Source organism: Mollisia scopiformis (assembly GCF_001500285.1).
Source record: "Mollisia scopiformis unplaced genomic scaffold LY89scaffold_1, whole genome shotgun sequence".
Taxonomy (NCBI): domain Eukaryota; kingdom Fungi; phylum Ascomycota; class Leotiomycetes; order Helotiales; family Mollisiaceae; genus Mollisia; species Mollisia scopiformis.
This window is the reverse complement of record NW_017263581.1, coordinates 2,573,340-2,598,814: the sequence shown is the minus strand read 5'-3', so window position 1 is coordinate 2,598,814 and position 25,475 is coordinate 2,573,340. Positions and strand designations below refer to the sequence as shown.

The 25,475-nt window shown below is 46.4% G+C and overlaps 12 protein-coding genes and 1 non-coding gene across 13 annotated transcripts; 5 read left to right on the top strand and 8 right to left on the bottom strand.

Annotated features, from left to right (window-relative positions):
• Positions 1 to 23: 23 nt before the first annotated feature.
• On the bottom strand, positions 24 to 1,877 carry LY89DRAFT_776713 (Actin/actin-like protein). The gene is made up of 2 exons (XM_018222071.1): positions 1,581 to 1,877; positions 24 to 1,522 (listed from the first exon to the last, which is right to left on the bottom strand). The coding sequence occupies exons 1-2, from the start codon at positions 1,633 to 1,635 to the stop codon at positions 177 to 179; spliced, it is 1,401 nt and encodes a 466-aa protein (XP_018078999.1). The 5' UTR covers positions 1,636 to 1,877; the 3' UTR covers positions 24 to 176.
• A 429-nt stretch (positions 1,878 to 2,306) lies between these two features.
• Positions 2,307 to 5,146, top strand: LY89DRAFT_745602 (beta-mannosidase precursor; the record flags this gene model as incomplete). The annotated part of the gene is made up of 8 exons (XM_018221075.1): positions 2,307 to 2,372; positions 2,678 to 2,681; positions 2,865 to 2,938; positions 2,986 to 3,548; positions 3,611 to 4,041; positions 4,120 to 4,325; positions 4,382 to 4,961; positions 5,001 to 5,146. The coding sequence occupies 8 exons, from the start codon at positions 2,307 to 2,309 to the stop codon at positions 5,144 to 5,146; spliced, it is 2,070 nt and encodes a 689-aa protein (XP_018078998.1).
• A 258-nt stretch (positions 5,147 to 5,404) lies between these two features.
• Positions 5,405 to 6,743, bottom strand: LY89DRAFT_776712 (uncharacterized protein; the record flags this gene model as incomplete). The annotated part of the gene is made up of 1 exon (XM_018222070.1): positions 5,405 to 6,743. Exon 1 carries the CDS (start codon positions 6,545 to 6,547, stop codon positions 5,405 to 5,407), a length of 1,143 nt encoding a protein of 380 aa, XP_018078997.1. The 5' UTR covers positions 6,548 to 6,743.
• A 254-nt stretch (positions 6,744 to 6,997) lies between these two features.
• LY89DRAFT_713443 (glycosyl hydrolase) lies at positions 6,998 to 9,736 on the top strand (the record flags this gene model as incomplete). The annotated part of the gene is made up of 5 exons (XM_018218053.1): positions 6,998 to 7,016; positions 7,055 to 7,087; positions 7,195 to 7,833; positions 7,884 to 8,853; positions 8,905 to 9,736. 5 exons carry the CDS (start codon positions 6,998 to 7,000, stop codon positions 9,704 to 9,706), a joined length of 2,463 nt encoding a protein of 820 aa, XP_018078996.1. The 3' UTR covers positions 9,707 to 9,736.
• A 185-nt stretch (positions 9,737 to 9,921) lies between these two features.
• LY89DRAFT_745600 (alpha/beta-hydrolase) lies at positions 9,922 to 11,679 on the bottom strand (the record flags this gene model as incomplete). The annotated part of the gene is made up of 3 exons (XM_018221074.1): positions 9,922 to 10,965; positions 11,016 to 11,360; positions 11,428 to 11,679. The coding sequence occupies 3 exons, from the start codon at positions 11,677 to 11,679 to the stop codon at positions 9,922 to 9,924; spliced, it is 1,641 nt and encodes a 546-aa protein (XP_018078995.1).
• Positions 11,680 to 12,321: 642 nt separating this feature from the next.
• On the bottom strand, positions 12,322 to 13,281 carry LY89DRAFT_727656 (uncharacterized protein; the record flags this gene model as incomplete). The annotated part of the gene is made up of 3 exons (XM_018219180.1): positions 12,322 to 12,516; positions 12,570 to 13,143; positions 13,193 to 13,281. 3 exons carry the CDS (start codon positions 13,279 to 13,281, stop codon positions 12,322 to 12,324), a joined length of 858 nt encoding a protein of 285 aa, XP_018078994.1.
• A 459-nt stretch (positions 13,282 to 13,740) lies between these two features.
• Positions 13,741 to 15,616, top strand: LY89DRAFT_745597 (putative mannosyl-oligosaccharide alpha-1,2-mannosidase 1B; the record flags this gene model as incomplete). The annotated part of the gene is made up of 6 exons (XM_018221073.1): positions 13,741 to 14,075; positions 14,120 to 14,176; positions 14,233 to 14,683; positions 14,734 to 14,919; positions 14,970 to 15,105; positions 15,156 to 15,616. The coding sequence occupies 6 exons, from the start codon at positions 13,741 to 13,743 to the stop codon at positions 15,614 to 15,616; spliced, it is 1,626 nt and encodes a 541-aa protein (XP_018078993.1).
• Positions 15,617 to 16,052: 436 nt separating this feature from the next.
• On the bottom strand, positions 16,053 to 17,347 carry LY89DRAFT_727654 (uncharacterized protein; the record flags this gene model as incomplete). Its single annotated transcript, XM_018219179.1, has 4 exons — positions 16,053 to 16,148; positions 16,199 to 16,398; positions 16,447 to 16,751; positions 16,803 to 17,347. 4 exons carry the CDS (start codon positions 17,345 to 17,347, stop codon positions 16,053 to 16,055), a joined length of 1,146 nt encoding a protein of 381 aa, XP_018078992.1.
• Positions 17,348 to 18,363: 1,016 nt separating this feature from the next.
• On the top strand, positions 18,364 to 20,281 carry LY89DRAFT_569843 (uncharacterized protein; the record flags this gene model as incomplete). Its single annotated transcript, XM_018208580.1, has 3 exons — positions 18,364 to 18,499; positions 18,533 to 19,611; positions 19,661 to 20,281. Coding segments are annotated over 3 exons (1,836 nt in total), but the record flags the coding sequence as incomplete, so codon positions are not given.
• A 507-nt stretch (positions 20,282 to 20,788) lies between these two features.
• LY89DRAFT_605392 (outer arm dynein light chain 1) lies at positions 20,789 to 22,473 on the top strand. The gene is made up of 2 exons (XM_018210391.1): positions 20,789 to 20,916; positions 20,964 to 22,473. Exon 2 carries the CDS (start codon positions 21,000 to 21,002, stop codon positions 22,332 to 22,334), a length of 1,335 nt encoding a protein of 444 aa, XP_018078990.1. The 5' UTR covers positions 20,789 to 20,916; positions 20,964 to 20,999; the 3' UTR covers positions 22,335 to 22,473.
• A 305-nt stretch (positions 22,474 to 22,778) lies between these two features.
• LY89DRAFT_t5 lies at positions 22,779 to 22,862 on the bottom strand. Its single transcript has one exon. It is a non-coding gene; the product is annotated as a tRNA-Asn (tRNA).
• Positions 22,863 to 23,107: 245 nt separating this feature from the next.
• On the bottom strand, positions 23,108 to 25,340 carry LY89DRAFT_776708 (uncharacterized protein). Its single transcript, XM_018222069.1, has 4 exons — positions 25,201 to 25,340; positions 24,869 to 25,141; positions 23,807 to 24,821; positions 23,108 to 23,761 (listed from the first exon to the last, which is right to left on the bottom strand). Exons 2-4 carry the CDS (start codon positions 24,952 to 24,954, stop codon positions 23,255 to 23,257), a joined length of 1,608 nt encoding a protein of 535 aa, XP_018078989.1. The 5' UTR covers positions 24,955 to 25,141; positions 25,201 to 25,340; the 3' UTR covers positions 23,108 to 23,254.
• LY89DRAFT_26160 (uncharacterized protein) lies at positions 24,825 to 25,351 on the bottom strand. Its single transcript, XM_018206277.1, has 2 exons — positions 25,201 to 25,351; positions 24,825 to 25,141 (listed from the first exon to the last, which is right to left on the bottom strand). The coding sequence occupies exons 1-2, from the start codon at positions 25,282 to 25,284 to the stop codon at positions 24,959 to 24,961; spliced, it is 267 nt and encodes an 88-aa protein (XP_018078988.1). The 5' UTR covers positions 25,285 to 25,351; the 3' UTR covers positions 24,825 to 24,958.
• Between the last annotated feature and the right edge of the window lie 124 nt (positions 25,352 to 25,475).

Sequence of the window (25,475 nt, the reverse complement as noted above, 5' to 3'; positions counted from 1 at the left end):
AAGGGAAATCCATGCTCGTGAATCTTGTGAGTTAAGCAACGTTCTATAGCTCTGCTAGCTTTTCCTGTTTAGATTACAAGCCTGGGAAATGGTATCCAGTAATAAACACCTGACTCCCAGAAGACCCCAGCCACCTGAAGCAATGACTTTTGAAGCTACTCAGGTCATTTGATTGCTCATTTGCACCTCTTCTCTACAACGGACGAACCAAATTCTTCAAACTCCTTTTTGCTAATCCACATCTGATGGAATGTTCCGAGACTGCCAAGTATACTGCCTCCAATCCAACTTCCGAATCTTCTCTCAGCCGTCAAACCAGCTGCTTGGATCTTTATTCTTGCACTTGGATACATGACCGTAAGCTCGTTGTTCAGCCTGTCCGTAAAGCCATTGACAAGCGTCGTGCCTCCAGTTACCACAATGTTCTGCAGCAGCTGGGAACGCAAGTCCATATCCACTGCATTGACACTGGCTTTGACCATCTCAGAAATTGTTTGTCCTTTTTGAACCGGTTGCTCTCCCGCAACAGGAAGAGCGGCTCTCTCATCCCACATACCCTCTGCAACAGTGAAGCGCTCGCCACCCCACATCTGATTGTAGCCATCTGGCATCTCGAAGACTCGTCCTGGCTGGCTCTTTGCGTACTCGAGGTTGGTCATGCCAGCTTGCATGGGGCTATTCAGACGGCCTGGTCCAGTCCATACTTGTACAACAGACTCTTTGAACTCGGTCAAAACCCGCTCCTCTTCTAATGCTCTGAAGCTATCGGTCACCTCTTTCTCGTATGTGCGGTATGTGGCCTGGGCCGGAGCACCTGCATCAACGGGCGTCTTTGACATGATCGTGTAATGCGGTACGAGCTCAACTTTGGGTTCTGATGTCGCGAAAAGGGTTCGAATCTGCGACGAGAGCCAATTACCTGCGAGATGTGACTTCTGGATCGACTTTTTCAGTATAAGACCATCGTGTATAGCGAGGACTGAAGCTGTAGATGCGCCAACATCAACAACGAGTGCAGTCGCTTTTCCAGCTCCGAACGCAGCCAGGACACTATTTCGTGCGAGCCAGAACGCGGGGCAGCCCCACGACTCCATTGCAATCTCGATGGCTCTTTCGCGATTCTTTGGACTATTCCATGCTGTCTCTGTCATGAGCAAAGGGTGCTCCTCAAGCGGTTTCTCTCCTTCCTCGACCCCATCCATCTCCACATCCAAATCCTTCAGATCGTCATTGAGGCCATTATTTCGCGGATCTGCCTGTTTGAAGCTCGTGAGCCGTGATGTGATCGCGTACTCCCATAACCGTGTAGCTGTGTCCCAATCTTCCACTATTCCCTCCTTCGACATAGGATTTCGAATGTCCAGCCCAGCGAGAGGGTTGTGGATTGCATCGTCGCCGAAAACCTGTCCGCCCTCATTCACCCCATAGTATGAACTGACGAAGGACTTCGGTGTATCTTCTCCAGCGAAGCCCGCGCGCACGCTTGAGAATCCTGGATCGAGGATAATGGCTGAGACTTCATCTATGGAGGGGAGCTCTGTTAGCCAGGTTCAAACGTCAGATTATGAAGAGCTTTTTACCTCCGCCATAAACATCTGTAGGTTGCATTGATGAGGTCAATGTTTGGGATGCCATCTTGCGCGAGGTAAATCGTGACGTCCGCGGGGTGGTATCAACTAGTGAGGCTTTGAAAATCTCGGGCGCGTTGTTGATTGAATTGCGGATTTCGCGATGTGAATGTCCCTCCGGCTACTGACCACTAGCGTTGTTTCCGACCACCACCTGGATACTTTTCCAGTGTTCTTCTTAGTTGACAATTCAATATTCAACATGATATCCTTAAATTGTCATTTCCTTCGCCACATTTCATAGTGTTTTACTTTCAGGATGTATAGATTTATTGATAACGGACCGAACTGCGCGTCTGCTCGTGACAAAGCGGTGAGCCCGCATGCTTTGGGTTGAAGATTTCAGCTACCCATCGAGGCCAGACCAGAGCATCGATGATGAAAGATTTACTTCATTACCAGCGCACTAACATTCAAGAACAATATCTCTATCTTCTTCACCCTGTCAAAAATAATACTTGATGCCGTCAATTTTCGGGCTAATGGGCGAGTTTGTCTATACGCCAATTGGTCTGTTCAACAATGAAGCGTAGAAATACCATCCATTGCTTTTCATCGATTCATGTGTTATCATTTTCTGAATTAGTCTATGGCATAGTGAAGCCTTCTTTCCCTCAGATCTTTATTACATCGCCATGCTCGCGTCCTTCCTCATCTACAACAGTCGTTCTCGCAACCATGACCTTTGCGGTGCTAGCCTTCCTCGGATTTGGCGCCTCGAACACTGCATCCATCTCTTCCAAAGTCCGTCCCTTCGTTTAAACAAAGAAGAAATAGATGAAGAAGAACTCAAATACGTCCCAGAAGACGAAGAACAAATAGAACCAATAGCCAATATTTTTCAGGGCGACTGGTGCTGCAAAAGTGTTGACAAAGCCCGAGAGTCCTGCTGTTATCTAATTAGCCAAATGTGAGTTGAGAGACTCGGAAATTCAACAGGTCACAAACGTGGAAGACAAAGACTCCTTTCGCTCGTATTTGCGTTGACATTACTTCGATAGGGTAGAGTGGTCTTGATTAGTGTTAATTAAATTATTAAGCATCTCTAGGAAAGTAAATGCTTACTGCATGGAGGCCTAGGAGAAAGTAAATACGACACCGAAGATATATATGAATGCGATACTAGCTCGAGATGATAGTATGGATCCTGTATTCACATATCCGGCGGCTTGACCGTGTCAGCAAGTAGACTTGATAAGACGGAGAGTACAAACCTGTACCAGCGGTGATGGCGAGACAGATCACCACCGTTTATCGCATGCAATGGAGGGGCAGGACGTGTTGCAGTACGAAAAGCGCAATACCACTGGGTACGCAACCTTCTCCAAGGATTAGAGCTGCACTGATATAAGCACAGGGTTGGGACTGGGGTCCAATTCTGATGACCGCTGGACCCTGGAGACCGGTTTGGTTGGAGATGTACCATGCCAGAGTGGCAGATCTTTGGGCCCAGCTTGAACTCGACAGGAATCTCCAAGCAGCGACCGGGACAGTTCATGCCAGAGTGGAAGGCAAAGTTGACTTTGTAACTTTTGCTCTCACACTGCGAGGTGAAGTGATCTGGCAAAATGTTGTTCGGGTTGAAAACGACTGTGCGTCAGTCGAGACTTACCTCGAAAAGCCACAGCTGTGGTATCCTCATGGCTATGGATCACAGCCACTTTATGAACTCTCTGCCGAAATCTCCACCGATGACATTACGCTTGACAAAGTGACCAAGCACATTGGGCTACGTCGTAGTGAGTTGGTTCAGAATAATGACTGCCACGGAAAGTCCTTCTATTTCCGAGTTAATGGAGTAGACGTCTTCTGTGGAGGAAATTGTTGGATTCCAGCAGACAATTTCATTCCTCGCATTACGAAAGACAAATATCGAAAATGGCTTCAGATGATGGTTGACGGCGGTCAAGTGATGACAAGGTAAGTTTACGGAACTTCGGCTGTCCTATTCTTATTCTAGACTTTGCTGACTTCTGGAATAGAGTCTGGGGAGGAGGCGTTTTTGAAGAGGAAATTTTCTATGATCTGTGCGATGAGCTTGGCATTCTGGTCTGGCAAGATTTCATGTTTGCATGTGCTTCCTACCCTGTTTGGCCAGAATTCTTAGACTCAGTCCGGGAGGAAGCTACACAGAATCTCCGACGCTTAAGACATCATTCATCTATAGTAATGTTTGCTGGTAGTAACGAAGATTATCAAGTCCGAGAAAGCTTTGGTTTAGAGTATGACTTCAATGATAAAGACCCATCATCTTGGCTGAAGACGAACTACCCTGCGAGGTACATCTTTGAATATCTTTTACCTCTGATAATGGCACAAGAATTACCAAATGTCCCATACTGGCCGAGTTCTCCCTATTCTGAAGGAAAGCCAACGTCGGATCCGTTGACAGGAGACATTCATCAATGGAATGGTAAGTCTCACCATTATCATCTTCTGCGGAGAAAACTTACGAATACAGTTTGGCATGGAACTTAGGAGAAATATCAAGTGTTCGAATCTCTTGGGGGCCGCTTCGTTGGCGAATTTGGAATGGAAGAATTTCCACACATACAGACAATCCGATACTTCGTTGAGAGTTCTTCTGAGCTTCACCCTCAGTCACATACTTTCGACTTTCACAACAAAGCCGACGGTCACGAGAGGCGAATGGCCACTTATCTAGTCGAGAATTTCAAGACTACTGCGAATTTGGAGGTATGCATACTAGAGGCTTAGGTGAATGCAGACACTGAGCTGATAGTTCTCCACAGGCATACATCCACCTTACTCAACTGATCCAATCAGAAGCACTTATGTATGCGTACCGCAGGTGGAGGAAAGAGTGGGGCGGCAACAGAAAATGCGGCGGTGCACTCTGGCAGATGAACGACGTGTGGCTCTGTACGTCTTGGGCCATCGTGGACTATTTCCTTCGCAAGAAGCCTGCATACTATACAATTTCCAGATGTCTGGCACCCATCGCTATCGGTATTCAGAGACAACACCATGAATGGAGTGTTTCTCATGCACGTCCTGCTAACAATCTTCTCTTCAGTGTCTGGATTGTCAGCAACAAAACCAAGAAGTTCATCGCGGATGTAAAGCTGCGCTTTATCTCGGTCGATACTGGGAAAGAGGTCAGAAATACTATTATCAGAAAGGGGGTGACTACCCTCGAGAATGGGACGACTGAAGTTCTTTCCGGTGTTATCGACACTAGAAGTGGAGAGCCTTTGGTCTTAGCAGCACGAATTTCTATAGACGGTGTCTGTTTATCGCGTGATACTGATTGGCCCCAGCCCTTCAAGTATCTCTCCTCTAACGATAGAGGCGTTATAATTACCACTATTGGTGATTAGATGCATATCACTGCAAAGAAGCCGACGAAAGGATTGGTATTCGAGGAACGAGATGGCGTGTTGCTAAGCGACAATGCCCTTGACATCGTGCCTGGAGATGAGCAGATCGTTGAAGCGAAAGGTCTCCAAACTGCCTCTAAATCTCTTTCATGGCTATATCTGTGCCAAGAGGATTGAAATAAAAAGCTTCGCCAGCACCATCAGCAATGGCTAGAAGGCATTATTATAGCGTCAATACTATCTTGGGTTGACTTCCACATTAAACATTCATTAAGCGAGCCCCTTTTTCGTTGTGAACCCCATTCAGATCTCACTCGCAGCCTTGCACAACAAGAGGTCGTTGACATCAGCCCTAACTTGGGAATTCAACAAGAGTTTCATTGGAGTGTATTTGCATAACAGCAGCTATCTTTTAGTCCCGAACCCCCAAACTACTTATGGCTGGACTGGGGCAGTCGCAACTCCCAGAAATGCATCACCCTGTCCAAAATACAAGAACCACTGTCCTTTAAATTGAACCAATCCCTCACTGAAAACGACATTATCCACTTGCCCCTCAATCTCATGTACACTGGTCGGCTGCAGTATTGGTGTCTCCAACCTCGCAATCGGTGGACCATACGGGTTGTTAACGGGATCAATCAGCATCTGACCTGTACTATACTGACTTGGAGTATAGCCTCCAAGACCTGTTGCAACACCATTGTAGAACTTTAACCACATCCCATCTCGAGTCTTGACTGGCGGAGCGGCGGACTCCATCAGCGCTTGCTCCCAAACATTCAGCTTGGGTGTGTACGGCGGCTGATCGTAAGTTACATTCCAGTGTATCAGGTCAGTCGAGTTTGCGAAATAGAGAAAGGAGTCCCCAAAATGCATGTGGTAAGTACCATCTGGTTGTCTTTCGTTCAGGATCGCCCCGCTTTTCGACCAACCTTGTCGAGGAACCCAGGACACGAGAGGTTCTTGCCAGTTGTAAACAACGTCTGTAACGTTCGGGAGCATAGGTCCATACTTCGTCCAATTGACCAGATCGGTAGAGGTCGCGAGGCAGAGACGAGCAGTGTGAAGATCGTAGCCAGTGTAAGTGAGGTAGAAAGTGCCATTGACTCGAATGACACGAGGGTCTTCGCAGCCGCCAACATGCTCATATGGTTCGGTGGCATTCACTACAGGATTGTTGTAGCGTGTGAAATTGTACCCATCCTTCGACCAAGCAAGACCGATTGAAGAAGTTCTGGTGGAGTTCTGGGCTCGATAGAGCAGCCAAATCGTGCCGTCGACAACAATCGCTGAAGGGTTGTAGAGGTACGCCGATTCCCAATTATTTGCTGGGTTTGGTGCAAGAATTGGATTTCCTGCATACTCTTTGAATCCGAGGAGTGGGAAGTATGGTGCGATATAATTTGGATCGTTGTCTGTTGAATTCTCCGTAATCTGGGGAACAGTGTCTGAGCTGTACACTGGTAAAGTGCCATTCGCTGTAGTATTGTAATTGTTGAACTGTGCATTGGTCAAGCTTCTGTTGCCCAAGAGAAAGAAGCAAAATGCAGAGAGAATGCTTGAAGGCGCCATCATTCACAAATTTGAGGTTGAATGAGAGCTCGATGCCGTCGCTGATTTCTGCATGCTTGAGTTGATGCTCGAAGCTCACATCTTTACGTCCATGGGAAAAACTTAGAATGAATCAAGCTCGGATGTTCAGCCATGCTTGAAGAGGCCAAACACGGCTGGGAAAGTTTACCTGATGTCATCTTTTCGTCCGGAAGCTTGGAAAACAGTCTAAAAACTTTGAGCTCATCCTGAACTTGCAGCTTGGTATGCATGAAAGCTTTTGATGTCGACCATCCCACTTTCATGAAAACTCTCCTATTCGTGCCCGCGTTGAGCATTTTCAAGCCCCGCGTCGGCAAGGTGGGGTCAAAGCTGACATTGCGCTACTGCAGGACAGTGCTGATCTTCTTAAGCCACATCTGGGCTTCGGAGCTCGGAAAGTGAACAGAATGTGAACAGTCTCCCAACGCATCAATGCGAGGCCGGGAAAGATGTAAGTAATCGACAAGTTGGGGATGTGACGTTGCACAGCGTCTCAAGCAGGGGCAGCTGCAAAAGCCGAAGGTAAGTAAACATCCCATTTAAGGCTCTAAGTCTATGTGATCGATCCTCAACAACCACGTTGATTCTTCACGCCATTATGATATCTCACTCGCTGATTATCCTGATAGGTCTTGGTGCCTTCAGACTAGTCACTGCTCAAAATAGCACCAACACCTCTGTCGATTGGTCTCAGTATGTACAGCCATTTCTGGGTACTGAAGGAACTGTTCCCGGAACAGCCTTCAACGGTGGGAACTGTTTTCCAGGAGCTGTTCTTCCATTCGGATCTGTAAAGCTTGGACCTGACACGACGTCGTTCAATACAAGTATTGGTCAGAATGCTGGATATACGCCAGATGGGAATGTCACTGGCTTCTCGATGACCCATGTTTCTGGAACAGGTGGAGGTCCAGTGTACGGAGTTGTGTCCCAGATGCCTCTTGTTTCTCTCGATGGCGTGAACGTCTTGGACAACCTGACTTACATGGAGCCACGACAGGGAAATGATACTGCAACTGTCGGGTACTACAAATCAATTTTCCAAAACGGTATCACCACCGAGTTGTCCGCCACCAGCAATGCAGGTATCTTCCAATACACAATGCCTGGAGTTGCTTCAAGCCATATTCTTGTCGATCTTTCCCATTACCTGCCATCCAATGGCGGCGGATATCAGTCTCAGTTCTATGCCAACGGCAAGATCACGGTCTCTGACAGTGGCCAGCAGTATCAAGGATGGGGCATATACAAAGGAGCTTTCAGTGAGAGTAAGAAGAGAAATGTTTCAACCCGATATTCCAAATTGACAATTGAATAGTTCCCGCGTATCAAATATATTATTGCGCTGAGTTTGATACTGAGCCAATGTTATGGCAAACATTCTCCGGCATCTACACTGATCCATATTGGCCAGCGGACTTGAACGCCGAGCCGACGTTCAGCAACTCCTCCACCATTAATGGCGGCCCTCAATCATATCTCTTCGGAGACCGGGTCGGAGCAGTCTTCTCATTCGCATCAAATGCATCGACTATCAGATCAAAGATCGGGATATCGTGGAAATCAGTTGAGATGGCATGCCAATTCAAGGGTCAAGAAATTCCTAACTGGAATCTGACAGAAGTAGCCCAAGCCGCCAAAAATTCTTGGAACCAAGACATTTTGAGCACAATAACTACTACTGATCTGTCAAATACTACCAGACTGGAGATGTTCTACACTGGGTTGTATCATACCACTCTCATGCCAACAGACAAAAGTGGTCAGAACCCACATTGGCAAACTGACGAGCCTACCTATGACGATTACTACACTTTCTGGGACACTTTCAGATGCACGAATAGTCTCCTCTTGCTGATCTTGCCTGCTCGCGCGGCAGGGATCATTCGTTCCGCCATTGATATTTGGCGCCATGAGGTTTTTATGCCAGACGGCAGATCTGGGTTTTATAATGGCCAAGTTCAGGGCGGTAGCAACGCAGACAATGTTCTAGCAGACGCATATATTAAAAACCTTGACTATGGCATCAACTGGACCGCGGGGTACCAAGCAATGTTGACTGATGCCGAACTGACACCGTACAACACTTGGGACGCGGGTGATCCCACATCCAGTGTAAAGGAAGGTCGAGGTGCTCTCCCAGACTGGCTTTCACTTGGTTGGATTAGTCCAGATTATAGTCGAAGTGTCAGCCGGACAGTGGAATATGCTTTGAATGATTTCTCTGTTGCGCAAGTTGCAGCAGGTCTTGATCCTACGAGCTACCAGAAGTATCTCAATCGTTCAGCGTAAGTGCCAATATCTTTATTGGCTAGGCTTTGAGATCTTACAATCACTAGAAATTGGCAATACATCTGGCAGCATAATCTCACTTCTTACAACTTCACTGGTTTTCTGGCCCCTCTTTACTCGAATGGCACCAGAGACCCAAATTTCCAGCCTGGAGTTTGCGGCGAGGGGTGTGAAGCTACAAGTTACACTTATGAAGCGCTACCGTGGGAATATTCTTGGACTGTCCCATTTGACATGCAGACTCTCATCAGCTTCATGGGCGGTGCAAATACTACGGAATCCCGCCTCGATGCAATGTTCATTCCCGGATTGGGAAGTGCGGTTGGCGTGAATGGCGGCAATGGAGTCGGCACTACCCTTTACAACCCAGGCAATGAACCCAGCTTCTCCACTCCATTGCTGTATAATTATCTACCTCAACGGCAGTATAAAACTGTCCTTCGAACACGTCAAACAGTCAATCAATACTACAACAACGGACGCTCCGGTCTTCCTGGCAACTCGGACTCAGGAGCCATCGACTCCTGGATGATGTGGCAAATGCTAGGCCTGTATCCAGTAGTCACACAGCCCGTATATCTCATTGGCTCTCCTTGGTTTTCAAACATCAGCATGCATGTTGGAAGCGAGAAATACCTGGTGATTTCAGCGGAGAATTTGAGTGATGACAGCTATTACGTCCAGAGTCTGAAAGTTAATGGGCAGGGCTGGAACCAAAGCTGGATTCATCACGATATTATCAAAAATGGCGGGACTTTGGAGTTTGTGCTTGGTAGTGCGCCAGCGATGTGGGACATTGGCACCTTGCCACCAAGCCCAGGGCATATTGTGGCCAACAAGACATTTTAGATGATAAAAGTACTTGATAAAGCTGTCCATATCACTTCCCAAAGTTTAATCATGACATCGACCTCGCGTCATGAGCTCAATTGAACTTGCAAATGTTGGACATTTAGGGAATCTAGAACGACTGCTCATATCAAACGAAGTTAATCAGCTCTCACAGCTCAACTTATTTGTTCGTAATTGATCGACTGGAACAAGATAGGCTAATGCGACGATATTTAGGTCTCAGTATGCGACGTCAACTCTTGCCAAAACTGACATCTCTCCCTTTGATTCCGAGGGACAGTCTCCATCCTTGTCATATTCGTCTGTATGACTATCCTCTGTCTGTCATTACCGCTGACCCAGGTGCTCCAATATGGTCCTGTGCTCTTCTCCTCCACCGAGTTTGGGTTCAGATACCTTACAAAATGAATCCAATAATCCATAACTTCGGGAACTACAGCAGAATTGTAATTTGCATAGCTCGTACCTTCTCCGTACTGGGCTCCCGAAAGGCCGAGTCCGAAGATAGCAGGAGTCTCGAAGACATGGGGAACGCCAAGTCCGTTCTCCACATTATCAGCCTCTAGGACGTTGTACCTGTAATTCCAGACTTGGGTTGGACCGTAATACTTTGACACCGAGTCGGAGATCAAGATCCCAGGACAAATGAAGGTCACTTCTCCATAAGCTTTCTCAGCTGAAGGAAAATACGCCGCGTGCTTTGGCAATGGTGGCATCAAAGGGTAGATTTTGTTTATTTGCAGCAAGTCTGAGTGCGTCAGCCCTGGATAGTTGTTGTGCATAAAAGTAGAGACTTCTTGTGGCGAAGAAGCGTTGGCTGCAAATCCAGTTCCTTCGTCAGTGTCATCGCCAATCATGACCGGAACTTTGACGAACTTTCCTTCCGCAAACAGAATATTCGGATAATCCTTTAGCAAGTCGCCATCGATACATGGAGAATATGGAAAGATTGGTGGCGAGGCGGCTCCTGGATAAGGATGTCCCGTACTGCTTGCATTTTGTAGGGTAAGTAGGTCTTTCGATCGAAGGCATGCCATTGAGTCCGAAGCACTTGCACAACCTGTATCTTTGAGGAAGTTTTTGAATTGAAATTCCAGCTCGCTGACTTTTCTTTGGGTAGGGAAGAACACAGACTCTCCTACCCCACCAGCGAATAAATGGTCGTCTCGGCCGCCATAAGCAACGAGATGCATTGCCACGGAGCCCGCACCTGCTGAGTCTCCGTGAATAGCGACATGACCAGGGTCTCCTCCGAACTATAGTCCCTATTAGACATCTGAATTGTAATCTGCTAGCTAGAACTTACCTTCGAGATATACTTTTGTACCCATTCTAATGCCTTTCTTTGATCCAAGAAACCAACGTTCAGATCTCCATCATCTCTTACCCTCTCACTAGCAAGAAACCCAAAAGCACCAACTCGATAATTGATTTGAGCAAAGACCAGATTCCCGCCTGATCGGTTGATAATATCAGTTCCGTTGTAATTGTTATTGGTATCACCCGAATATCCTCCACCCTGGATGTAGAACCAAACGGGAAGTTTTGAATTCTCTGTTGCATTTGCTGGTGAGAAGATATTGATGAAGAGACAATCCTCATTGAGCTCTGGACCAATTGTCTGACCCACCCCTATACAGACAGGACCAAACTATCGGCCAGTCAGTACACTCTCTCTACAGTCAATGTAGCTGAGGGCAGGCATGGGTGTATCCTACATTCTTTGCACTTTGTACAGTATTATTTACAACCGGATCTACTGGTGCTCTCCATCGTAGCTCTCCAGTCGGTGGAGCAGCAAATCGCATCCCAAGCCATTGCTTGATCCCAACTCCAACATTGAATACCTGACCTTCATATTTGGTGTAACCCAAATCGACACTCAACGGAATTGTGTTGTCGCGTTGCAAGAAAGGGGCCGCATGTGCCAGTGCACTGAATGATAGTAGGAGTCGCGAACACAGGAACATGATTGTTTCGACTCAGGGATCATACGGATCGCTGAGCAGGGCCGAGCGCAGCCCCCTATGGGCACTGCCATGATAACTTCCCAGCCTCTCTCCATTTTTCGAATAAACGTAAGAACTGTCTTCGGAATTCGAAAAAGGTATCCGCGAGCATGTACGACCCCGCGTTATCTTGCGAAGGATTCATCTCACTAATGGCGGGGTAACAAGATCATCAATGCAGATGCCGTATTGGGCTCGGAGGTTCACTGTATACGAGGCTCTGCAGCATTAACTCATTTGATCGTCATGAAGTAACGTTTAAGGTTACTTTCGGGTGAGTGACCTTACTATCAAGTACTTTGTCCTGGTAGTGCGGGGTCGAGAGAAAATTATGCCGTGCTAAGAGCATATCACAACGGAATGTTAAAGCTGGAAACACAGTGCTGAGTTTTGCAAGCATGTCTCCGCTATCGAAGCTGGACGCTGGGCGAAGATGCAATTCAAGTATGAAGTATAGAAGTAATTAACTCTAGGTTGATAGTTTACTTTAGAGAAAATCTGTCCACCACTTCGTAGAAAGAGTAGTCTGCAGTACTGATGCAACTCTCGCTTATTTACCCCGCCCCCTTTTCTCAACTACCGAGACTCTCGAAATTCTTCTGCTCACCAACCTAGAGGAGTAAGATTTGTAACCATCTGCTTCGCCAATCTTTGATGCACAGCACCTTCGGGGTGATAATTATTCCACCAAAAACAGTCCGTGGAATTGAAGCATGAGTTGTTGGCAAATCCATACGCTGGAGCATCGTCCAAGATGGTATTGAAAGCTGAATGAGCATCGTAGATTGTGGTTTGAATCTAAAACAGTATGTATGAGTTTGCGCTGACGAATTAAGATATATAGAGCTTACATTTGAGTGATTTCCTTGAAACCAATCGACGTATTGCGGCAGCAATACGTCATTGAAAAGCGAGACTCCCTGTGCGAAGTTTTGGATGATAGGCGTGGTGTAATTTTGTATCATTGGCGTACGATCCAGCGGTGGCATATTGATGAACATGAACTTCCTTGCTCCAGTATTGTACAGATTCTCCATTAGACTAAAGTACTGATCGAAGCGAGGTGGAAGTGTCACGTTGAAATCGGACATGTTCTGATATAGTGAAGAGAGAATCGTGATATCGTTGATTCCAATCCAGATCATGAAAATGGTGTTATCTCCTGTCCAAGTATGATTGCTGTGAGAGTACATTGGCTCGTACTGAAACATAACTTGGTCGACCAGACTGTTAGGTATCGCGCCGCCACTGACCGCAAAGTCATAGGTGAGGATGAGTGAGTTGTTGTATGTAGTGGTAAGATACTCTATCCAGTTGGGGCCATCTGAAGAAGTACATCGATCATCTGGCGGATTACCCATGGGATTGAATTGACTTGGCTGTACACCGCTAATATTGAAGCATCTCGCAGTGTAGGAATCGCCACTATAAGAGATTAGTTGAAATGCCCAGTCCGAAATTGAGATGAAATTACAATCCAAAGATATAACTTATCCCTCCAGACCTCTTGATCAGTCCTGCATATGAGCACTGAAGTAGCAAAGCCAACGTCAATATCTTCATCTTGAGATTTCGTGATAAAATTGTGGTATCTCTAAAGCAGAATCCTACGAGTGCTTTCAAATTGCTTCTTGCGCTCTCTTACCCCTCATTACGCCATATAGTAAGAGAACCTGAAAACTCAGGAATATGTCTATCCTTGGTAATATCGTTACATTCGTCTCGGAGGACTTGTGATTAGATCCGAACGCATATGCAGCTAAAAATTAAACTCATCAGCACTAGCTGACATCCCGATCTTTGGTTGTAATCCTTGACTTGGATGCCATGTCGAGTTAAGACGAGGTCATTACTTTCGGATAGAACTTGACCCCTGCGGCCCAGCCGAGCTCCCGCCACCAGTGTCGATCATATTGCCATGGAACTTTAAATTTTTGAAACTCGGAGATAAAAGTTCCAGATTATGTGGATCATGTTGTTGTTGCTCTGCGCGACAGAAAAACAAAAGGAACGATAACAGAAATGCTGTTTTCAATTTTCTTCGTCTTAGTTCTCGTTGCGGTGATTGATACAGTACACGCCGAGTCGTGCAAGACAATTCAATATGCCTTTCCAGCAGGAACAGGTGTGAACGATTCCAGAGCTGAAGCAGTCAAAGCTGCATATGTGAGATCATGGAATGAATATGCTGGATACTGCTTTGGGAATGATTCTATTCTCCCAGTCAGTCACGGCTGCCGCGATGATCTTGATGGGTTTGGTGCAACAATCATAGATGGAATGGACACTGCGATCATCATGGGCCTGACAGACATCGTCGCAAGACAACTTGAGCATGCTGCCACTGTAGACTTTTCGTAAGCTACTCGAGAATTCTTGAGATTGCAAGTACTGACGATAGCAGATCATCATCTGTGCTTGTTGAGTTATTTGATATGAACATCAGATACATTGCTGGGTACGAACAATATTCCATCTTCACTAAACTCCGATGCCAGCCTGACATCGAGGTAGTCTTCTGAGTGCTCATGATCTGTTGACGAGCGGACTCTTTCCTAATCCTTACAATCAATCTCACATGGATGCTCTTATAACGCAAGCTGCAACTCTTGCCACCAATCTCAAGCCATGTTTCGAGACAGGAACAGGTCTGCCGGCAACATATGTCAATTATACAACCAAGCAGCCAGTTGCTGGATTTCCGTTGACAATCGGCAATACTACCTATCTAAACGTCACTAATACTGCACAAGCAGGTACCTTGATGTTGGAGTGGTACCGCCTTTCAGACAAGACAGGAGACTCCTCATTTCGAGACTTGGCAGCGAAGGCGGAATCGTGGCTTCTGAAGCCAAATCCGCCTCCAAGGTATCTCAATTTGGTCGGGACTGCGCTCGACACAAATACAGGCCATTTCTTGACCTTTGACGGAGGATGGAAGAGCGGGGTTGATAGTTATTTGGAGGTCTGTCCACCGCTCGCCATGACATCTGAACACTAGGCTAACGAAAGCAGTATCTTGTCAAAACTCACATTTACAACCCGGCTGATGACATCGAAAATACGTGGAAGAGTTTCTGGATCACTGCTGTGGAGTCAACTATAGAGTATATTGCTCTTCACCCCTATGAACATCCAGAAATCACTTTCTTGAGTGAGTTGGATAATGACGGGAATATTATGTGGTCCATGGATGACTACGTGAGTTCAGAGACCACCCAGAACATTCTGTCCCACACTAACAATAGCAGTCTTGCTTTGCAGGCGGAAACCTCATGCTAGGGGGTACCTATTTCGATAGACAGGATATCGTTGCGTTGGGGAAGGCAGCAGCAGAGTCTTGCCACGTGACATACAATACCACAGTCACAGGCCTTGGTCCTCTAAGTATGCGCCTTTTATTTTGAAGCGAAGTTCAAGATGTTAACAATCACCAGCATTTGCATGGTACAATGCTTCCAACCTCGCATACGACGCTCAGTACAACAACAACTTTACTACCCGCGCTTACGCTGAGAAGAACGGCTACTTCATCGAGCTGGCACAGTATAATTCCTTCCCCGAATCAACAGAGTCTATATTCTATGGATGGCGCATCACTGGAGACACCAAGTGGCAAGACTACAACTGGGGAATCTTCCAGGCCCTGAACACGACAAGGACAGAGAATGCTCCTTATTGGGAGATCTCGGACGTCAATGTACCATATGGCGGAGAACCTTATGACTACTTGTCAAGCTATTACTTTGCTGAAACGTTGAAGTATCTTTATTTGACGTTTACTGAGCCAGATATTGTTAGCTTGGATAGATTTTCGTTCAACACTGAGTGTCATCCAATGTTGATCCAGGCTGGTACTTGCGCTGTAGAGGAGGCGAAGCGGAAGGGTGAACTCTAACTCGGAAAATCTCTAGCTTAAGTGTTGAATTCTGCAACTAAATTAAACATGAAATCAAACTCTCTGTTGCACCTCGAGTTTGGTATGCCAAGCGCTGAACAGTATATGGTGAGGGGTCGACTCGACCGATGAAACCACAACTTCTTGAAAGATCTTCGGACGATAAGTTCGAAAGGTCAGTCTCTGTAGAGAATATAACTGAGCTCAGCTCCTAGGTGGGTCATGGGGAAAGAATATAGGAAGTAGCTTCATGCCACTCGAACTGTGTTTTCTAAGTCTCCCACGTCTCTAGCCTATGCCAAAATCCTCACTTGACCTTTCGAGAGACTTATACTACCGAGACATGACAATGGTTACCGTATAGTACTGTACATAAAAAAAGGCTCCACTCCACGCATGAAGAGACTGAGAGAATAGCAAAGCGGTTTATCTCTGCCTAGCTATGGAACTTGTCACGCTCAGTGCTAAGTAGATGAGCATAAAACGAAAGACTCTCATTGTCAAAAGATCTCTCGTGACTTCGTTCAAATTCCTGTACTGATCAGCAACTGACTTTTAAACAAAGAGAAAGACAAAGCGTACGACTTTGATCGCCTGAATAATGTTCGGGTATCCTGTGTATGAAATGACGAGAGTCTTGCCAGAAGTGTCGTATCTGGTCTGCTGTGACGGGCTGTAGCAGAACGCAAATTCAGTAGCATTGAACATAGAGAAATATTCATCCATTGATCCCCAAGGACCCTCAGGCTTCGGAGAAGTCTTGCCTCGAACTTCAGCTCCATCTAATCAGGTCAACTTATGTTTCGTACACATTGACCAGTTACACTTACAAGTATAGACATAGAGGTAGCTCTGGAGGTAGGAATTCCAAGTGATCATCCCTTGAGTCGCGCCATTGCCCAGTACTGCTTGAGTCTCATTTGGGTAATATATCCTGTCCATGGTGAATTGGGTTCCATTCCAATATTCATATTGGCTGAAGTCTTGCTGACTATCGTGAGGAACGCGGGTGAGGTAGACACCATCATAAAAGATGGTGGCATTGGCTCCGCCGTAAACATAGATGTAGCCGTCGTCTGCCAGGACTTGAGAGTGGTCGCCATATTGAGGCTCTTTTGTGCAATCCCACCAATGGCTGTTGAACTGTCAGTTTGTAGCTTAAACAACTTGATACTTTGATGTATACTCTGACGTTCTATTGCATGTGGGGTATGATCCAGTGACGTCCACAATCGCAGCGCCTCCTCCAACGATGTGGTCTTGGCCATTGGGGCGGAAGTTCTTCAAAAAGTATAGAATTCCTTGAGTGGTTGATCCAGACTGAGCGATTACGTTCGTGATTCCCATGCCGTAACTCGACTCTGGAGCCGCCGCCAACTCGGCTTCAGAATACCCACAGAAGATCTGGGCATTCCCGTTGGCATCAAGATTGAAATCTGTGACATTTCTTGGATCTGGGTCAGAATATGCTGCCGAGTTAGCATGAAGCAAGTTGCAAGGCGGTGTTTGGTAATAGCGATCTTTGGCTGAGCCATCACCGCAAATCAGAGTATCACCGTAGCTGTTCAGTGCAACATCCCCAATGACTCCAGAAAATCCGAGATCTCGAATATTTTCTGTGTTTGTGCTCGTAACATTTCCAAGTAAGACAGAAGATTGAATGGTTACAGCTGACGTGGTGAGTGAGAGGCTTGCGACAACACTTAATTTGAAGAAAATTTCAAATGGCATGATGTAGGAGACTCTCAAATTTGATGCTATTGTGGAGAGTTATAGTAAGATGCCTACTACTTTTCATTACTCCTCTGTCCACTTTTCAAGGTAAGACATCAAGAATACTTGATCCTATACGACACCACACTGACACAAGCACCACATCCCCATTGCTTACACAAATAGAACGGATTTTCCAGGGAGATTTGCTTCTGCATTAGGCGTGATTCTCGGATCCTTCGGCCTAGAAGGATGAGCCAGTTTTATTGAAATTTGATGAGGATCATGATCGCTTGAATAATTCCTGAATGAGCTTCCTATCTAGCTTTGTTTCTCTTCACGTGAAGAGAAAGGAATAGGCGTGAGAATAACAGTGCCGCAGGAGTCGGGCCGTTGACGATACCATACTTGACCCTGTTGGGAGAGGAGTAAGATTTTGGAGTTCCGGGCTGAAAATCGAATAGCGTGGGCTTAGCGCTGCATGTTGAACGCGAGAACAAGTTCAAGTTTTTGTCCACGTGTAGTATTGAGGCACAGTATGCAAAGAGACACAATTTTCAGGGCGAGGGTAACGGGCATAAGGAGAACCGCTCTTCGAAAAGCGGTAATATTGGGTTGGAGCATCTGCGGTATAGGAACCCCTTTCAGCCGAACCTAAATGGCAGGGGCATCAGAGTTGAAGAACAGTGCAATTTTTTTTAATTTGAGTGGCGTTGTCGACGATCGTTTTCAAGAGTGCATGGGAAATCAATTGGCGTTGACTCTGATTTTCACCACTCTTGAGGCGTACTCCACTCATGCGCCTCACCTGAGTTTTCCAGCCCACTGGTTCACCCCGTATTCCCCCACAATCTATAATTAGTAATAAACTATGCTTGCAAACCCACAAGACAAGATCTCTTCTTGAAGAGAGTTCCGCTCCGAATGAGAATGTGGATCTATCCAGAGAAAAAGTCGAGTTGCTTGAAAACTGCATCGCAATGTTTGGAACATTTGTTGCCTTCGAGGATACCAATCCTCCACCTCGGTCAAGGTCTAGGCGGACTACGGTTGCGAGAGCATGTGTCTTATGTCAGCGTCGAAAAGTAAAGTGTAACGGACTCCATCCGTGCTATAACTGCTGTGCTAGCAAGCAAGAGTGTATCTACTCTGAAAGACGTCGACGAACGAGTGAGCTGTGAGTCTCTCGAAGCAAAAACAGAGATACCACTGACAGGCGAAGATCTGGGACTGGAACCTTGTTGCAAGATTACCAGATTGTATTCAATCGTCTCCTTGGTCAAGTCCCAGTGAAGTCTCTTGTTGACTTACCTCGTGAATCGCTGGTGGATTTGATAGTCTCCGATGGTACATCTGTGCAGCGGTTGTCTTCCGTTAGCCCTCATGGCTTGCCACGGCCTGATCCCTCACCAGTGAGCTCGTCAGCCGAAACGGAGGCTGCTCACAGACTGGAAGCTCTGGAAGAAAGACCACCTGATGGATTCGAATGGGACGAGTCTTCTGACCAACTTTGGGAGATTGTGGTTGATGATGTGAATGGATTAGGTTTGGCTCCTAACAAGAAGGCTTCTTTCCTGGGTCTGGCATCGATATCGGTAGCTGTTAAAGTGCTTCTAAAAGCTCTTCCATCGCCTGTGGTACAAGATCTGACCAGTACCAACGGTAAGAATCGAGATCATGGATGGTTCGATTCGTCTCCAGCAGCCGGACAATTTGCTAAGTCGCAAGATGTGTCGTATCGAGAAGGTCAAAGACTGATAGATGCGTATTTTACACACGTCCACGTGTTTGTTCCTATGATCCAGGAGCAGTCGTTTAGAGCAACATACCTGGCAAACGAGAGGAAAGACTCGCCTTGGCTAGCACTTCTTCATATGGTCTTTGCAATGGGCAGCATCGCGTCGTCGACATCAGACTGCGACCAAGATATCTACTACTATCAACGAGCTCGACAGCACCTAGGATTAGAGAGTCTTGGAAGTGGTCATATGGAGACCCTGCAGGCATTGACACTCATGGGAGGCCTGTACCTTCATTATCGCAATAGACCAAATCTGGCATCAGCACTGCTTGGTGCAGCACTCCGGATTGCATGCAGCCTTGGATTGCACCGAGAATTCCCAAGTCCTTCTGATACATCCAGGGGAATAGATAGGGAAATTAACAGACGGACATGGTGGTCTATTCATATCTTGGATTCGTGGGGGTCGACAACTCTGGGAAGACCGCAGACGAGTGATGAAAATCGGGTCGAGATTCCGAAGAATATGATGGATGATCGGGTAGGTCTCAGAATCTTCTCTTTGAAAGAAATGCTCTAACAGATCCTAGTTTGGGGATGCGCCCCCAACGCAGCCCACCATCTGCTCTCCTCTCATACACAGCATAGAGTTTTGCAAGATTCTCTCTCGAATACAACGACGGCTTCAGATGTGCTCGTTTCTTGCCTTTAAGGAGATCTCCATTCTTGATCAGATGCTTGTGAGCTGGTTTGAGTCACTCCCCTCATTCATGAAGCCGCCCAATCCCTGTCCACCTGAATTACACGATGTGCGGACTGTCCTCTCATGGCGGTACTTAAACATGCGTATAATATTGCATCGAGCAGTAATTCTGGATACGACCGAAAGACATCTGTCGTTCTTCAACCTCGGAGTTGAAGAACAAGAGGCAGTGAAGAAATGTAGAGACCTCGCTGCAGAATCAATCTACAGTATCTCGACGGAGTGGCGGCCAACAAAGATGTCAGGATGGAACGCAGTATGGTTTCTATTCCAAGCCGTCTTGATACCGCTGATGGCGCTCGCAGTCGAATCAGAAGAGCATGAAGATTACCACAAGTGGCAGGAGCAGGTGGTCTTGGTCATCCAACTATGTGGTGAGATGGATCGATGGAGTCTTGTTGGGCGAAAGACTCAGCATGCAGTGCAACGTCTATACAACGCCAGCAAGACTCCTGGGAGCTTGATGCTGGTCACCGACCACCGTTCGCCGTATGATATAGAACAGATACACATGAGGGACAATTTCTTTTGTGGCATGTGGAACGATCTTGTTGGCGATGAGTATTACACTGGTTTCGGAGGGTATAACATCATTCAAGAAATGCCTGGCAGTGTTCAGAGCTGAAGTCTTTCAAGGTTTCACCTCCAGAAGCGTTCATGGAAGTACCGAGACGCGTCGAATTGACGCGTTGAACAGCCGGCAGTGTGTCCGGTAGTAGGCACTTTCGGATTCTTGTCAATAGACTCAGACCTTGGTTAGGGATTGAATGAGGCTAGGGGCCGAATGATGATTGTATGCTGGGATCAGAGTCGAGCAGTGGAGAGAAAATTTGTCTCCAAGGATCAAAACAAGGGTACTTCACGTGACTATCCGGAATGGATCATGAATTTTCCGTCCCACGTGTGAGATAAGACTTCGATAATTCGAATAGTCTATTTTTGGACGAACTCGTATCCCTATCCTCGAGCTCACATCAATACTTAAGAAGCTTATTCACGATGAGTGTCATATAAAGAGACTTCGGGGTCATCTTGTCAAGTTAGAATTGCTGAGGCATTTGTCTTCTTTAAACGAATATAGGGGTAAGTCAAATCTGTCCTCAAAGTACAGAAGCTGACCTGGTCAATAGAGATAGATATCGGACACCATTGTTACTCGAAGCAAGATGACCGCCCCTCAAACCCTTGAAGGGCTCAAATCCGGACAATACAAAGGAGCAACGCGCGTTAAAATATCCAGCGGCTTGACCGACTTTCCACGCGAAATCCTTGACCTCTTCGACACCCTGGAGATTCTCGATCTGTCCGGGAATCCACTCTCATCCCTACCCAAAGACATCAGTCGTCTCCACAAACTCAAAATTGCTTTCTTCTCGGACTGCAATTTCACGGTCTTTCCCAAAGAGCTCTCACAATGTCGGTCCCTTGAAATGATTGCTTTCAAAGGCAATCACATGACTACCATTCCTGAAGGAGCTTTTCCTCGAAAGCTGCGATGGTTGATCCTTACCAATAATGAGATTGCCTCATTACCAACGAGCATTGGGCAATGCCATCGGTTGCAGAAATGTATGTTGGCTGGCAACCGCCTCACATCACTGCCAGGAGAGATGTCTCACTGCCGCAAGTTGGGCTTGCTCAGATTATCATCGAATCAATTGACTAGTCTACCACATTGGCTCTTCGAACTCCCCGAATTGTCATTTCTTTCGTTCGCTGGGAATCCTTGCGCCTCATCGTTCGAGGACAATCCGGTGCTCGACGATATCACGTGGTCAAACCTTGCAGTTCACCAACTTCTCGGCGAAGGCGCTTCAGGCATCATCTCGAAGAGTACATGGAAGAGAGAGGCTGATGAAAAACATGTGGCTATCAAGTTGTTCAAGGGCGAAGTGACGAGCGACGGCTCGCCTGCCGACGAGATGAATGCTTGCATCACCGCTGGTCAACATCCGAACCTCATCGACCCGATCGGCAAGATTCATGGTCATCCAGAGAAACGTGGACTCGTGTTGGAGTTAATTCCTCCACATTACAAGAATCTTGGTTTGCCACCAACACTTGATACTTGTACTCGAGACTCCTTTCATCCTGAGACAGCTTTCTCCGTCGAGAATTGCAAAAGTATTTTGCTTGGTATCGCTGCTGCTGCCACTCATCTCCACGAAAGAGGCATTGCACATGGCGATCTCTACGCTCACAACATCTTGATTGATGATGCTGGACACGCCCTTCTTGGAGACTTTGGAGCAGCTACGATCTATCGCAACGACCATGAGAAAGCGGAAATGTTGGAGAGGATGGAGGTCTTTGCGTTCGGCCATCTCGTTGAGGACTTGCTCGGATTGGTGGTGAGGAGAATTGATGCAGATGATATCTTGAGTGAGAAAGATGCATATTCCATTGAGGGTTTGAATTTGTTGCACTGGAAGTGCACAAATCCAGTGGTGAAAGAACGTCCATCCTTTGCTGAGGTGTATGAGGAGTTGTCTGCACTGTGATAGATTATAATGGTTTGAATAAATGGGATTGAATAGAGGATTAGACGTTAGATTGCCTAGATTTTGTTTCGAAAGACCTTAGAGACATTAATAGAGAAAGATTGTTCAGCGAAACTACAGCCATTGAGGTGCTCAAAAGTTGTCCTATTTGCTTAACAATGACTTGAGAATTGACAACAATCTGGTGTCATGCAGTAGGTAAGAGTTTCGAGTCGAATGCAATCGAAACAAAAGCGTGGGTCCGAGGTCTCTAGAATTTTCGGTCATTATGTCCCCAAACTTTTTGATCACATGCTAGTGAATACCTTCATTCTGAACTATATTTTAATTTAGTTGAGGATAAGTAAACTCGATGCAGACTTTTTTAGCATGAAAGGAATAAAATAAATAGCAGAACCAAAGAATTCCCATGCCAAAAGGTCCTACAAACCAGCCAAAAAAATCCTCTTCTGGGAGGGCTCGAACCTCCAACCTCTCGATGACAGTTGAGTAACAGTCGAACGCGCTAGCCAATTGCGCCACAGAAGATATGACTGATCTGATTGGACACTCGAAGTGCTTGTTTAAATATATCAAGCATGTATGTGTAAGATGCAAAATCTTTCGAATATGTGGGTCGTAGCGACGAAGCGAGGCCAGCGAGCCCTAATCGTCGGCTTACCGCAACCCCCACAGGACCCCAACCTCCTGTAGTGTGACTCCACATCCACTGATATTCGAATTTCTGCTTTCATGACTAGTTTTAAGTAAAGCGGAAAAAACCGAATTGTAAGCATATAACGTAGAGATCGGATGCACAAATATGCTACTCATAGACTGAAATGAATAGAGTGTATAGGCTAAACCGACCATACAAATAAAAATTCCCACGGACTTGCTTAAACAGATCTAAAGAACAAATCAAGCACTGGGTGTGAATTCTAATCAAAAATTGGTAGGGGTATATCAGGACCTTCACCAAACAGTCTTCTGACAGCGCGTCCTTCCCGCAGTGCTGCATCAATTTCTTCCATCTGCAGGTCCATTTTCCGACTTTCCTCTTCGGAGAGGGGTTCGTGGTAGTCGTCAAGTCCAAGCAGACCAGACTGATTCGTAAAATTGTGATATGAAAATAATTCGATAGATGTCTTTTCATCGAATCCCAATTCTCGAAGCTCAATTTGATGGTAGATATCCTCACCTTCACCTAGAACAACTGTTGGAGGGACCGTAATTTGCCAGGCCCAGTCTCTGATTTGGGCGTATTGCAGCGAAGGGCAAAGTGATCTCGCAAGTTGAACATATCGCTTGGCAATGTCGACGTCTCTTTCGACCCCGGCCCACAAAGATGCTGTCTCACGAGGGTATCTGCCTCCACGAGCGCTCTTGGGGTCAATTCGAAGTTCCGTGAGTAATTTCAGCTTCGGGAGGTGAGTGGAAAATCGTGCCTGAATCCATCAGCCATGTGCTGCAGTTAGTATAGAATCACTTACCCATTGGTCTTCGAACTCGAGAGACAGAGCCAATCTCGAAAGTTGAGTCCCTCCATCCGGTAGCCGGTCCAGAACTGTCATCTTACTCTTGTCCACGATCTCAGACTTCTCTTCGGAGGGTTCCACGTCTACTGACATATCTTCGTCATCGTCAGACCCGAATGCATCTGTATCCGAATCTATATCTTCCCATTCGTCTTCCTCGCCCATTTTCTTGACAAAGACCTCCCTAACATAGAGCATTGATAGTCCTGCAAGGTTCAAAAGACTAAAATGGTGAAGATCTGTGTCGTACATGCTATAGTGGTCCGCAACCAACAATTCTTGAACAGTATTACCGCCTCCCCGAAGCCAGTCAATGACATCGGTGGTAAATCTGGAAACCGAGAGCTGACGTATCGAGTGGCAATCCGCGAAGAGACTCCAGTCGATTACAGTCTCTTCAATATCAGAGTCCTCATGCTCCAATAGCAGACTGTTGAACAAATGTAGGACTTTAAGTTTGTCAAGCTTGACAAGCTTGGCAAGATAATTACCAGTGTCCCGTGTTCCTGACGGCTTAAGAAACATCCCGTGACCCAACTTCAAAGTCTCCAAGTTCAAAGGCGGTGTATTCTTTTTTTGACGTGAAGCATATCTTTTGCAAAGCTTTTTGAAGAATCTGTACTTACCATCTGTAATAATGACTTCTGGTGTCCCGTCACAATCTGCATCGTGAGCCTTGCCAAGGCCTAAACACTTCAGGTGTGGGCTGTCGCTCAAGAGGATGACGATATCTCGAATCAGTCTTGTTTCGTCTCCGAAGAAATGGTAAAGCTCCAACGACGTCAAGTTCCGGAAGCCTCTGAGCTTGGTCCAGCAGTTGTCGGCTCCCATTCCATCAGCAATGTATTGACTCCCAAACTGTAAAAACAAATGTTTTAGTGTCTTGCAATCTTTCAGACTAGTAAGAAGCCTATTGTTTCGGAGTATCAACGCTGTTTCGAAAATGTCCTGAAAAGCAATATCTCTCCATCTGTAGCAAATTTAGTAGGCACAATAAAGAGGGTGAGGGAACCAAACCTGAAGGATTGTAGGACTGGCATTTGCTTGATAAGATTCGCCACAAATCCACCGTATATTTTGTTCATTTGCTCTCCATGGTACATATATCTACTCTCCCTGAACTCCTTGAGGAGCGTGCTTTAGATATGCGGGTATAGGCCATGACAGCCAGTCGTGAGCTGGCTTTCGACTTAACAGGAGAGAGTGGCTGCGATGTAGGAAGGGGACGAAAATGCTATGGAAGGTACGGCAGACTTGTATTAATTGGATAAACGTTTGTGGGCTATGGATCTGAAGGTACAACATCAGCAACTCGGTCGTCTCCACTTGCACATCCTTGGAGTTGGTACCTGTTCAGCAACTAGAGACCAGATCTCAGGTGGAAGATTGGAGAGGTGCATTCGTCCGATACGGGCAGATTGTGCATGAGACATTGTGGAGTCTTCGCCGTTGAAAGTATTCCCGGAGAGTGGTCAGCAGAATTGTTGTGTTTTGTTTGTTGAAGTTGCGGGCCGACACGTCAACCGTGAACTCGCTAGGGTGCTGAGGTCAGCGTGCAGCAGCCTGAAACTTAAGCGCAACCGGCAACAGTAATATTCTGAAATCAAACCTCACTTAAACATAA